The sequence below is a fragment of the Augochlora pura genome, chromosome 4 (assembly GCF_028453695.1).
Source record: "Augochlora pura isolate Apur16 chromosome 4, APUR_v2.2.1, whole genome shotgun sequence".
Classification (NCBI taxonomy): Eukaryota; Metazoa; Arthropoda; class Insecta; order Hymenoptera; family Halictidae; genus Augochlora; species Augochlora pura.
The window spans coordinates 16,103,301-16,115,422 of NC_135775.1; the positions used below are offsets into that span (position 1 = coordinate 16,103,301).

General features: G+C 31.7%; 2 protein-coding genes across 2 annotated transcripts; both read right to left on the reverse strand.

The window, feature by feature from the left end:
- Positions 1–5,251: 5,251 nt before the first annotated feature.
- LOC144468711 (uncharacterized) lies at positions 5,252–9,225 on the reverse strand. Its single transcript, XM_078178377.1, has 3 exons — positions 8,903–9,225; positions 6,719–6,875; positions 5,252–5,750 (listed from the first exon to the last, which is right to left on the reverse strand). Exons 1-3 carry the CDS (start codon positions 9,060–9,062, stop codon positions 5,252–5,254), a joined length of 816 nt encoding a protein of 271 aa, XP_078034503.1. The 5' UTR covers positions 9,063–9,225.
- Positions 9,226–11,575: 2,350 nt separating this feature from the next.
- LOC144469359 (uncharacterized) lies at positions 11,576–12,122 on the reverse strand. The gene is made up of 2 exons (XM_078179540.1): positions 12,065–12,122; positions 11,576–11,880 (listed from the first exon to the last, which is right to left on the reverse strand). Exons 1-2 carry the CDS (start codon positions 12,120–12,122, stop codon positions 11,576–11,578), a joined length of 363 nt encoding a protein of 120 aa, XP_078035666.1.

Consider the following 12,122-nt stretch of genomic DNA (forward strand, 5'->3'; position numbering starts at 1 on the left):
TACATTTCTCTTTACTTATTCTCAATAAAAGGTAACTATACCTCTGCACAAAATTAAAATTGTATAGAGATCCGATGTTTAATGACATTGTACTTGATTTATTGTAGAACAATTTCATAATTTAATTTCAGGAAGTTGATGAGAAACCAATGACAAAATTGCTGGAAATTTTGATTACTACAAGAATGGCTAAGATAAATACAAAAATAATACGATGAAATACCCTTTGTATTTACATGATCATTTAATAAACAATTTATTAAAATGTATTAGAGAAACTTCGTTACACTCGAGGATCCAATATTTTATGTGTGTGTATATCATAATGCGATTAATGTCACTTTTATTTTGTAAAAAGAGGTTAATAACACTACTTTGCCATTAATTAAATGCAGTAGATCTTGTTGACATTGTACAGAGCTTTAATATAGACCCAGTGTGTCCGCAAACGTTGATCAATATCTGTTGCGTTTGCGTGTAAGTCGGCGCAAATGCCGCAAAAATCCCGCGTAATTCGAATAGTTGTTACTTCTGCTTACATCGAGTTTGTATGCACGCGAAATTATGTTAATTACTGTTTCGAATATATTAAATGATATCAATCTACATTAAATTCGTGTATTTAATACATTGACTCGGTAAAAACGTTCGTACTTGATTTCAATAGTTAATTCCTTTTACAACACAGAGATACGGTTGGTCCGTTAACATTGGTTTCTCATCAACTTCCTGAAATTAAATTATGAAATTGTTCTACAATAAATCAAGTACAATGTCATTAAACATCGGATCTCTATACAAAATAAAAATTGTCTGATTAATCGTAAGAAGCATAATACTATCTTCGTTCTTTTAATAATTGTGATAGGTTTGAAAATAATTTCACAATATCATTGATTTGTTCTCTTCTCTTCTTCCTTTTCTTTACATTTGATAAACTCAAATATCGAAATAAAAAGCGTCGAATTCTTGTAACGTTGTTACAGTTTTGTAATTTAAGTAGTCATATTCATCATAAATATCAATTATCTTTATGCGCAGTCGAACAAATATTGTTTTTATTTTTTGTGCGGACAAATCTTTATGCATTTATGACGTGTGCTGATTAATTATTTTGATTCCGTTATCATCAGAAAAAATCTTTTAGTTAACGGAAGAAATTTCATTTTAACTTTAACTTTTATAAAATAAAGTATAAAAACAAGAATTTTCATAAAAATCAAGTCTGGTCATATATGCTTAAATCATCTTTTGGCAAACCATTTTGTCACTGTACGGAAAGTGTTGTTTGTGCAAATTTAACAAACATCCTTAATGCTTCTCACAGCATTTCTCGCTGTTATACTTGTTTGAAATTCGTAGAGAACAATATGACAGGAATTGATCTTACGTTCACTTATTTTCAGAACTTTCCTTTAGATTATAGAAACTGCCAAAATGCAAAAGTACGGTGTTAAACCAACAATTGAATATCGCACATTTTCCACTTATTAAGTTAGCACGAAACAACATCTAATAGATTATTTAATTGTGCAAATGTGTCACGAACTTTTAACACTGACAAGATCAACAAGACTAGCAGTATCATTCGACTAAGTAACTTTTTGATGTTTATAATTTGGTACATTGTACATGCACATTGTATACACCTATCATTTGGGTTGTGTACATTTTAAACATTACAACTGTACCAGAGGATATTATACGAAGTACCCGAATTCTACGAAACTGTGTCAAATCTGCAACAAGGTTACGATAACATATGCGAAGCTTTTATTAATAAGTAGACTGGTGGATCTTCATGTGAAACAAAAATAATTTGAGTCAATCGCAAGAAATATAAATTAAACGAAAATATATTTTATCGTTTAATGATCCTAACAAGTTGAAAATGATGTAACAATACCCTTAAATTCTTTGAACGTTTTCTGAGTTTTGTATTTTATATTTTATATTTGTATCTGCAGTTTTTCCGATTAATTCGCGTTCTCCACAGTTTAGGACCCATAAAACTTTGATAATTCGAAATGTTTGCAGGAAGAACTGTAGCTTGCGTGCAGAGATACAACATACCAAATTCAAGAAACTGCGTCGTAATCATGATCCATGTGACCCAGTAACCAATTCCCGCCTAGAAGTACTGCCGGTTGAACAAATATAGTATTTCCAATCTCAGACATCCATTCGACACACAGACCCGGCCATAAACACGTCAAACATAAAATAACGTATCAACATTCGTCTTCGTGAAGACGATTCGTGAACAACATGTACCACGATTTAAAAACGATCCTATCGGCAAATTTGGTACAACTATTAAATTAAATATTCATTCTTGTTCAGCCAAATACGAGCAAGAACCGGGAGCCGTCGTTATTTTCACGTGAAAACAATCGTTCTACAACATTTCAACCCCTTGCCCTATAATATCCTGTGAAATACATTGCGAAGATTTAGAACCTTGTTCAATAAACATAGGTGCTGTTTAAGTGTTTTAACCCTTTGCACTCGAATGGTTACTCTGAGGCACCGCTAAAATTGTTGCGGTACGCTCCAAAATAATTTTTATATTACCAAAAATTAAATTTCAGAAATTATTGAAAGTATAACTGTTGTTGCATGAGTTACAAGATTCAATTTCATATATATAAAATACATTTTGTCATATAAAATGGAAATGCTCTATGTCAGAGAATTTATTTTAGAATTACAGTAAAAATGGCTTCGAGTGCAAAGGGTTAAAAATAGAAATCAAATTCTACATTTCTATTATGAATGATTAAATATCAAAGTAAAAATTATCGTACCAACAAATAAATCATCTTTAACGAATTTATTTGTAGTAAAGAAGTATGTACTAATCAATGTAGGCGCGAAAAAGAAATCGTAGTGCAAGGGGTTAATGAAAATCTAACGTTTTTCGAACGATTCCGACGATTTAAAAACCTATACGAGACTCGGTGGTAACTCGATTTTTATTAATTCTGATCCTACCATAAATCTGTGCAACGTGGAATAATGTTTTTCATAGTAAAAGCAACCCTATTACTATTAGCAAATATATTAAAATTATTAGGTTACTATTTATCCTTATTCAGACAAATACAAGTAATAATCTGCGCTTGTTGTTTTCAAGCGAAAACAATGGTTTTACAACGTTTAGTTCGAAAGATGTTTTTCCATAATTTGACAACCTAAACCAAATTCGATAGCGTCATGCTTTCGATTAATACAGGACATATACATATAGCTATAATAGATTATGTAGCGTAATTCTATCGCGCTTTAAAGCGAATACCAGTTTCTCAAATATTCGAATTTGTTTACCCCACGAATACACGTACGCCATAGCTGTCCTAAAATCTATAAAGCTGACTTTAAGGAGATATATCACTTTTATCTCGCTGCGAACATTTCGGATGGCGAAACAAACAAACTAACAAATAGGACACCGAAAAACAATTTTATGAACTTTAACCTTCCATAGTACTTTTCACCCTCTGCCCTATAATATCGTATCAGATTCGTTACGATAATTCTGAATATTATCTACTAAATATGTACGTTATTCGCATCTTCTAAATCTAAATTAAATTCTATTCATCCGTCATTAATATTCAAACATTGATATAAAGGTTGCCATATAATAAGTATAATTTCTTTGTCTGACGTAGAAATTTATTACTAACGAACAAATGCTGACCACCGTAGCTGTGAAATAAATCGTGGTGCAAATGATTAAAAGTATAAAAAGGTTTATGTAATTCTGAAATGTCGATTTTTAATTCTAAACTAGCAACGAATTAACAGATTTAAATAGATCGAGCTTTCTCTGATTTGTGAAGTTCAAGTTAATAATCATGATGCATAATATTATCCTCGATTATGAAGGGGAAACCACGAAACAGGATATTCTTTAGACATCGCGATTAGAAATGACATTAGGTTAAACGGTATAATAAATTGATGTGTGACTTTGAAGTTACGTTGCGAACCACAGACTGTTAACAAAACAGGACTCGAACGAAAGGCAAATAAGGATGTCCCTTGCCTGGGGGTGCGTGTAACGAACGCGTGACATTTTCAATACCATTGTCGTTGAAAAGTACATTTTGTCAAGGATGACATATTTACATTGTATCGAATTCTAGTAGTAAAATCTTAATAAACAGAACACAGTTATAATCACTCACCAAAATATTGAGACACATTTTTAAATGGAATAACGTTATAAAAATTGGTCTAAATGACTTGATTTTGTTTTAGCAAAAATAAAATGATTATATATAAAATGAAAATAAAATTTTTGCAAAAATTATTATAATTACTATCATAATAGTTTTAAACTTCACAATCGCAACAATTTATTATAATTGTTTGAAATGAGAAAAATCTTTAAATCTTTTACCAGAGCCTAGGAAGAAAGTTTGAACAATGCGTTTTGTAGATCTCTATAACTTATATGCAGATTGAAAATTTCAACGTAATCAGTTATCATTATTATGATCTACAAATAATTAAAAATCGTGAATATCACAGTTTTTATCGTATTTTCGTTATTTCAACTAAATGTAATTTTTACAAAACTTTGTTTAGACATTGCCTAATAAACTAGACCCCCTAAAATCTTGAAATATCAACTCAATTTTTAAAAAGTTATCACATTTTAAAAGTTGTCCTCAATGAGTGATTGTATCTATGATTAAGTGTTAAAACGTGGACTTGTGCTATTTTGGAATTCATAGCTTCGTATAGCTCTTACTAGTTAAACCTGTAATCAATAGAGTGTCGTAGATTGTACAGTACGACAACCATGACCTTATACCCTTGAACACTATTATTCCATCCAGCACAGAGGCCGTAGAAGTGTGTCTAGTTTAAAAACTATGTAATTCCTTCAAGTACGTAAAAATAAAAATTTTTCCATTCTTAAGACGAGGAGACGAAACCAAAGAATATTTACAAGAATCGGGACATAAAAGGTATAAAATAATTTTCTCCACTCCTAAGACGAGGAAATGAAATCATAGAAGGTTACTGCAGCATACCAATTATGTACCTGAAAAGTATTTGTTGCTACAGGAATAAAAAACAAGATTTTGTTTTAAATCTTGCTGGTGATAATTTAAAAAAAAAAAACAGAAAGCAGAAAAATAAAATATCCGATTTTAGCACTGAAAAAATGAATTTGAACATAAGGGTAAATTAATGTCTAAAAAAATATTTTTTATTTCTTAAGATTTATAATTATTTACAACTTTGTTAACGTGTTAATAGGATCGAATTGGTAATTTGCATTTTCTCTAATAGACCTTAATTCTAATTCGTGGATGATGTTAAAAACCTCACGTTTAGCTTCTACAATTAAATTGGGAGAAAATGTTCTCACCACCATGGCCATACTTTTAAAAAATGTTAGGGTCGGATCATTGTCTTCGTTTGTCTTCTTTAAAGATTCGATGCTTCTCTCACCGTCGACAGACCTGCCTCGAAATATTTCCAACATTTTGTCGTGATCCTGCGTATGTTCCGTTGCTGGATTATTTGCAGCGTCCAAACTTCCTTTATGATCAGACGATGAGTGAAGGTACGACATATGAATGGATGGTGTCTGATTGACTGATGTGTCCATGGTCATGTCTGTTAATGTATCCGCAGATGTTTCTGTGGATGATGTACTTATGGTTGTTTCTGGAAGCCAAACTATTTCTTTCAGTTCTGCAGGAAGCGGCATCCTATTATTGTAGGCGCTACAAAACAAATTGATGAAACACATTGTACTGCGAAACTCGTATCATTTATGAAAAAGTAGGGGCCATAACAATTACAGTCAATATGAAAGAAGTCGTTATATAACAATTATGATTTTCATCCGAATGTTTTTAGTTATACGTAAATGAAATTTTGCCTTCGCTAAATAATCATTGTAATCATTATATTCATTAATATCATATAATCATTATCAATAAGGGAAGTTTGCTTGTATTACTTATAACAATTATTGATAAGAGAAACACTATTTCAGTTGCTTGTAACAATTATCGACGAAGAAAAAATATTTCGAGTGCTTATAACAATTAGCGACGAGTAAAATTTATTTCGCTTTCTTGTAACGTTTATTGAAGAAGATAATTTTGTTTCAAGGACTCGTTCACAGTTATACAAAAGAGAATTTGGATTTTGATCAGTTTCATTGTACAGTCATATACATGCCCATATGTCATATGAGCATAATATATGCACATTGCATTACGTACAAGGCACCTTAATTTTGCATTCCTGCAAACTCGTTGCCAATTTAAGAAAGTTTATTTTATATTAATAAAATCCAGTATCACGAAGAAAAGGATGTATTCGTTATAAATTGTTTCAATTGTATAATACTAACCAAATTATTACGCCGCAGTGTATATATTATGTGTTAACAGAATATTGTTATGGTTTCTAGAACAATGGAAACCCAGTTTTGATGTGAATAATGTATAGTTTTGGCCGAATGTATGACAATTTAGTATCGTATTATAAACTGCATAGAATAGTATTTATACCATCAATAATGATTACTGGCGTCGAACAAAATTTTTAGTGAGTTTTAATTGTTATTTATAACTAAAAATTCAGATCCTTTAATCCTACAGTTTTTTGTTTCAACTTGAATAATATATGCATCTATTTTTGAAATAACTGTTACGTATGGTTCCTAATGAAGAATACACACCTTCTCCTGAACCACACATTATTTAAAAAACTTAAATGCTTTAATAATGGCCATTTCGATCTCGGCTGTACCACCGATCCTGTCCCATATTTCCTGCCCCGCTTTAATTTCAAGTAAGTATCCCGAATATTCCTCCATCTTCTTTTACAATCAGCAGCTAAAAGAAATAGATATCATATTTTTAACAGAATTACTGCCACTTGAAGAAACATTTACACCTTTATTGTTTGCTTTTAGAACATCGTGTTCATGCGTAGTTTACGTATCACGCAACAGATTAGTCCCGATATTATCAACTGAAGCTAACATTCCAGATTTTGGAAAGCATTGCAAGCGATTTTATGAAAAAATGGAATTTTCCCAATATAGAAAGACCGGACGGAAAGTGGATATGTATGACGTGTTCATAAAATAGTGGTTTCACGGTATTTTAATTATAAGAATTATTTTTTTTATTGAATTATTGTTAATTTTGAATCCAATGGTAGAGAAGTAGCCTACAGAATTTTTGAGGAATTACGTACGCGACATCATATAGGGTAGATGTCCCAGTTTCCATGCCTATGTCTCAATTTCCGTGTCCTCGGATTAAAAACGCATAGAAAAAGAAAAGTTTTCCAATAACATCCAATTTTATATAAATAATATATAACTTAATAATTTCATATAAAATATAAGTTTTACATAAAACATATACGGAAACTAGGACATCTATCTTACGTTTTGGCGAATCCCTCTTTTCTCTTGAAAAATCACATCTTGGGTCGAATACGATTGTACCGCACATAATTGTTGCTGTTGAAAGCTTTTAAGCATAAACATCATCTTATAAAATCATATACAAAACATAAAGGGGTAGAGGATATTACATCTACAATTTTCGATTATGTAGAGATAATAGGAACGTTGTCGGAAACAGCATTCGGAACTTTACATCAGTAGGGTAGAGTGTACAGAACATTTCATTATTCGAGTTCCCTGTTGCCGGAAACGTAACAGACATGGTTGCTATATGGACACTGTGAACAGTATCTCAATAACACCGCTTAACAGCAAAATTAAGATTCAACACTGTCGTGTTGATTACCTTCACTTATTTATCCCTTTTTTATATCACCCACTCTATTATTATCTATCTATTTATTATTTCTGAATTCGTAATTTCAATTCAATTACATCGCTATTAGTAATTTTCATTCAATTACATCGCCATTAGTAATTTTTATTCAATTACATCGCCATTAGTAATTTTTATTCAATTACCTTGCTATTAGTAATTTTCATTCAATTACATCCTAATTCGTATTTTCAATTCAAATACGTCGTAATTTATAATATTTATTCCATCACATCCTAGTTCGCAATTTTCATTCAATTACTTCGTAATTCTAATTCAATTAAGTAATTTTTTATATTCGTAATTCATATAATTTAATCACTTATTACTTTGCATTTGTGCCCGAATTGCAGTTACGATTTATATTGTAATTTAACCCTTATCACTCCAACTTACAGTAATGCTGCCAAGTTTAAGACAGCATTCCAGCGTACTGTAAAATTCTTAGAGTGTTGAGGGTTAATTAAGCGGAGATCTGAATTATAAATTATATTGTACTTGAATCGGACAGGGATCAGAATTAGGAATTACAATATAATCGAATCATAATGTAATTTAATTACTTTGCAATTACAATTTCTTAAGTAATTCAATTGTAATTCTAAGTAACTCTGCTTAAAAGTGAGTCGAAATCTGAGCCATCTTTTCGTGGACGAGGAGTACGTTCCTGAAGAGTTCACCCGTTATATCAACAGCTTCCCGGCAGTCTCGCGGAGAGGGATATAACCAGTGGTCCCATGTTGACAGCGTTGGCACACTCGTCGTCGCCATAGACGCGGAGGTACATTAATGTATGTTCGCAAGATTTGTTTTATTAGTAGCATATTTTGTAAACTAAGGTCTATCGACAATAGCATCAAAAGGAAAAAATTGTTTAGGAACATGTCCCTGATAACGCATTTAAAATTCAGTAAAATCAGTGAGTCCCGATTTCTTTTATATACATTACAATTGCCGTTTGTATGAAAAAATATGTAACAATGTAAACGTTAAAAAACAAAACTTATTTTCTTATTGTTACAAATTTCAATACAATGTTAACATAAACGAAATCGAGCAGTACTTACGTGATCTTCCCACTCTGTTCGATATCTCAATCCATACATCTTCTTTCACTATTTTATTGTTAAAATCTCTAGTAAAGCGATCATACAGAACAGGATATTTTCCAACTTGATCTACTAAATTTTCCTCCTCCGCATATGTAAACTGGAATTTTGAAGCCATAACAATTTATTTAATTATGAAAAAAATGTATAGTAAGTAGCACAGTGTTTGTTCGACAAACATGCAATAGTCGATGATGGTTCTAATTTCCTATAAGTGATTTTTTTGAACTATTTCGTGCGCGTCGGACGCACGCGTTTTGCGATCGCCTGCCCCAGCAATAGTCTAGACGGACGCCAACGATTGCGTCAGCTGCTTTGCTGTAAGCGACGAACGCATACGTCTCACGCATGCGTCAGACGCGCATGGGATATTCATTGGCGTAAGTAGGATCCTTGCTTGGGCGAGGCCAGGTCCCCTGACGTTCGCCCACTATGGTGTCCTATGTGCAATCAGATCTGTGCAAAAATATTTCAACTTTTATGAAAAAAATAAATATTTGCAATTACCATTTTTCTCGATTGACATATATATTTCGTTTAAAATAGTAATTTATTTCTGTATCAACGGAAATTCCATTTCTGCAAATAGTAATCTGATTAATGATTAACGATTGCGTCTTATTATTTATAATATTTAATTCATAATAATTATTGCGTTATAGTCGTTAATTATTAATCGGATAACTTTTTGTTCAATTATTATAGATTAATTTTAAGCATAAACTTCTTCTTTTCTACTACCACGCGAAGCGACCAATGACCTATGTAGTGGCTGAATTTAAAAATATAATGTTGAAAATTGATCCACGAATTGAATAAATATTAAATACAAGCCAAATTGATTGTACTTTCGTAGGAAACGCCGCCAATCGAGTCGAAATTTGGGGGATGTATCGAAGAGTGGGAAAGGATCCCAAATATAAAATATTAGCTCCGAACAATTAGTAGTTCACAAAATAATCACAAAAAAGTTGTAATGCTATACATTGAAAGCAGTGTATACAGACATAGCTGACACATTAAATGCCACCTATACAGAGTGTCCCAAAAATCATTCGCAATCAGGAACTAAGGGGTTCGTAAGGTCATTTGAAGCAACTTTTTCCTTAGCGAAAATGCAATCTGCGGCTTTGTTTACGAGTTATTAACGACAAACACTGACCAATGAGAGATGAGCTTTTCTGACGCGCGGCGGCTGAGTCAACGACCTGACGACGAAACCCAGTTCCGCTTATTGGCTCGGCCACCACGCGTCAGAAGAGTTCGTCTCTCATTGGTCACTGTTCTTCGTTAATAACTCGTTAACGATGCCACGGAGAAAATTTTTGTAAAGGAGAAAGTTGCTTCAAATGACCTGAAGAACCTCCTACTTCCGGATTGTTATTTGCTATGGTAAAAATAATGGGGACTGAAGTTCGAAGCGTTTGAAGGGCCCGTGCGTATCATTTAAATTTCAAAGATTAGTATTCCTCATTTTCTGCTTTTCGTCAGTGAGACTTTTATCATTATATTCGTCTCATTTTGCTGATTAAAGTAAAACCAAACACGATATAATTATGATTATAATTACTTATGCAATCAGTTCCAACCTGAAACTTTAATCACTTACAATTAATCATCCTTTAGAAGAATAATGAATTGCAGGGAAAAAATTGATTATATGATTCAACTCTCAAATCTCAGCTGATCGACTAGGTCCATATGAAAAAAATTCAAAACACAAACATTTGTCGAAGAAGAAGTTTCTATTCGTGGGTTTTTGTCAATACTTTTTGATTTCAACACCTTATTATGGAATCACAATTATTAAAAGAACCTGTTTGATATTAATTGATGTCAGTCTTCGATTTCGATAAATTCCTGTCAACTAATTTCATCATTGATTTCAATATAACTCTATATAGTTATTATTGTTATTGAAAAAGAAATTAAATGTGAGTTTATACACTACGATATATCTTCAGCAGTATTCACAATTTACAATATCGATCTTAATAAATTATAAGGTGAAATAAATATAAGTTGCATTTATTTGAAGCGTGTACTAAGAAGGTTAAAATTTGTTATAATATAAAAATTCCTTTTGCGATTCGATCATTTTGTACATTAATTCCTTTTGTCTACGATATGTTGCAATTTTATATAAATTTTGGAGGGTGGTAGTTCACTAAGAAGTCCACTTCTTTTTAAAAAATCATCTGAAAAGAATAATCTTTTCATAAAAAATATACTATGACGTATTATTAAACAATTCAGCTACATTTTTCTAAAAATAAATACATATTTAATGTACTTAAGGTAATATACTTTTTTACATTGCTTTTATGTTAACTTACACGTAGCATATTTTTCTATTTTTGATGTATCAGAAATTCGTCACTGCAAATTGAAATGCAGATAAACTATAAGAACATCTTAATGATATTTTTTTATATTGTTCCAATATATAATTTTCATGTTATTAATCATTGTCACAAACTTAATAGAGAAACCACTTTTTTGTAATTTTTTTATATAATTATTCAATTAAGAATTCTCTGGCCTCAGTTGCACCTTATGTAAATGGAAAACATGTTAAATTTTCAACACACATGGAGCCCGTTTGATTTCTGTAAGTGTAAGATCGAATTCTTACCTTTGTCTACATTTACAACATTTACAATTTTGTTGGCGGGCATGATTACTCCACTGTCTACGTAATTCAGAAAAGTTTGAAAACCATCTGCAGTCTGGTTTAGGTGGTACACAGCTATTCCACATTATTTCTTCTGCACATTGGCATGGGTTTGTGTATGTCTTGATGGTAGTATTTACGGTGGAGTGGCAATTATTGCCATTATCGTAAGGGTAACATCCTCCGCAAGTTTGACAAAAGCAGTAATGAGTTTGGGGATTTGATATCAAACATCTTCTGTCTTCAGTGGCACAGTTGTTCGCTACATAAATAACCAATTATGAATAAACTTTAAATTATTAACATTCTGAGCTCACATCGTTACTTATGATATCGCATGTCTACTAAAAATGATTTTTCTGTCGTTCATTCCAAAATTATACTAATATACTAGCACGCAAAGAAAAAGTTAAAGAGATTATTTAATTTCTCAATAATATACTAACCGCAACAACTATCGCAAGAAAATTGATCAAATTTGTCGGCTCTTCTGCAGCAGGACAT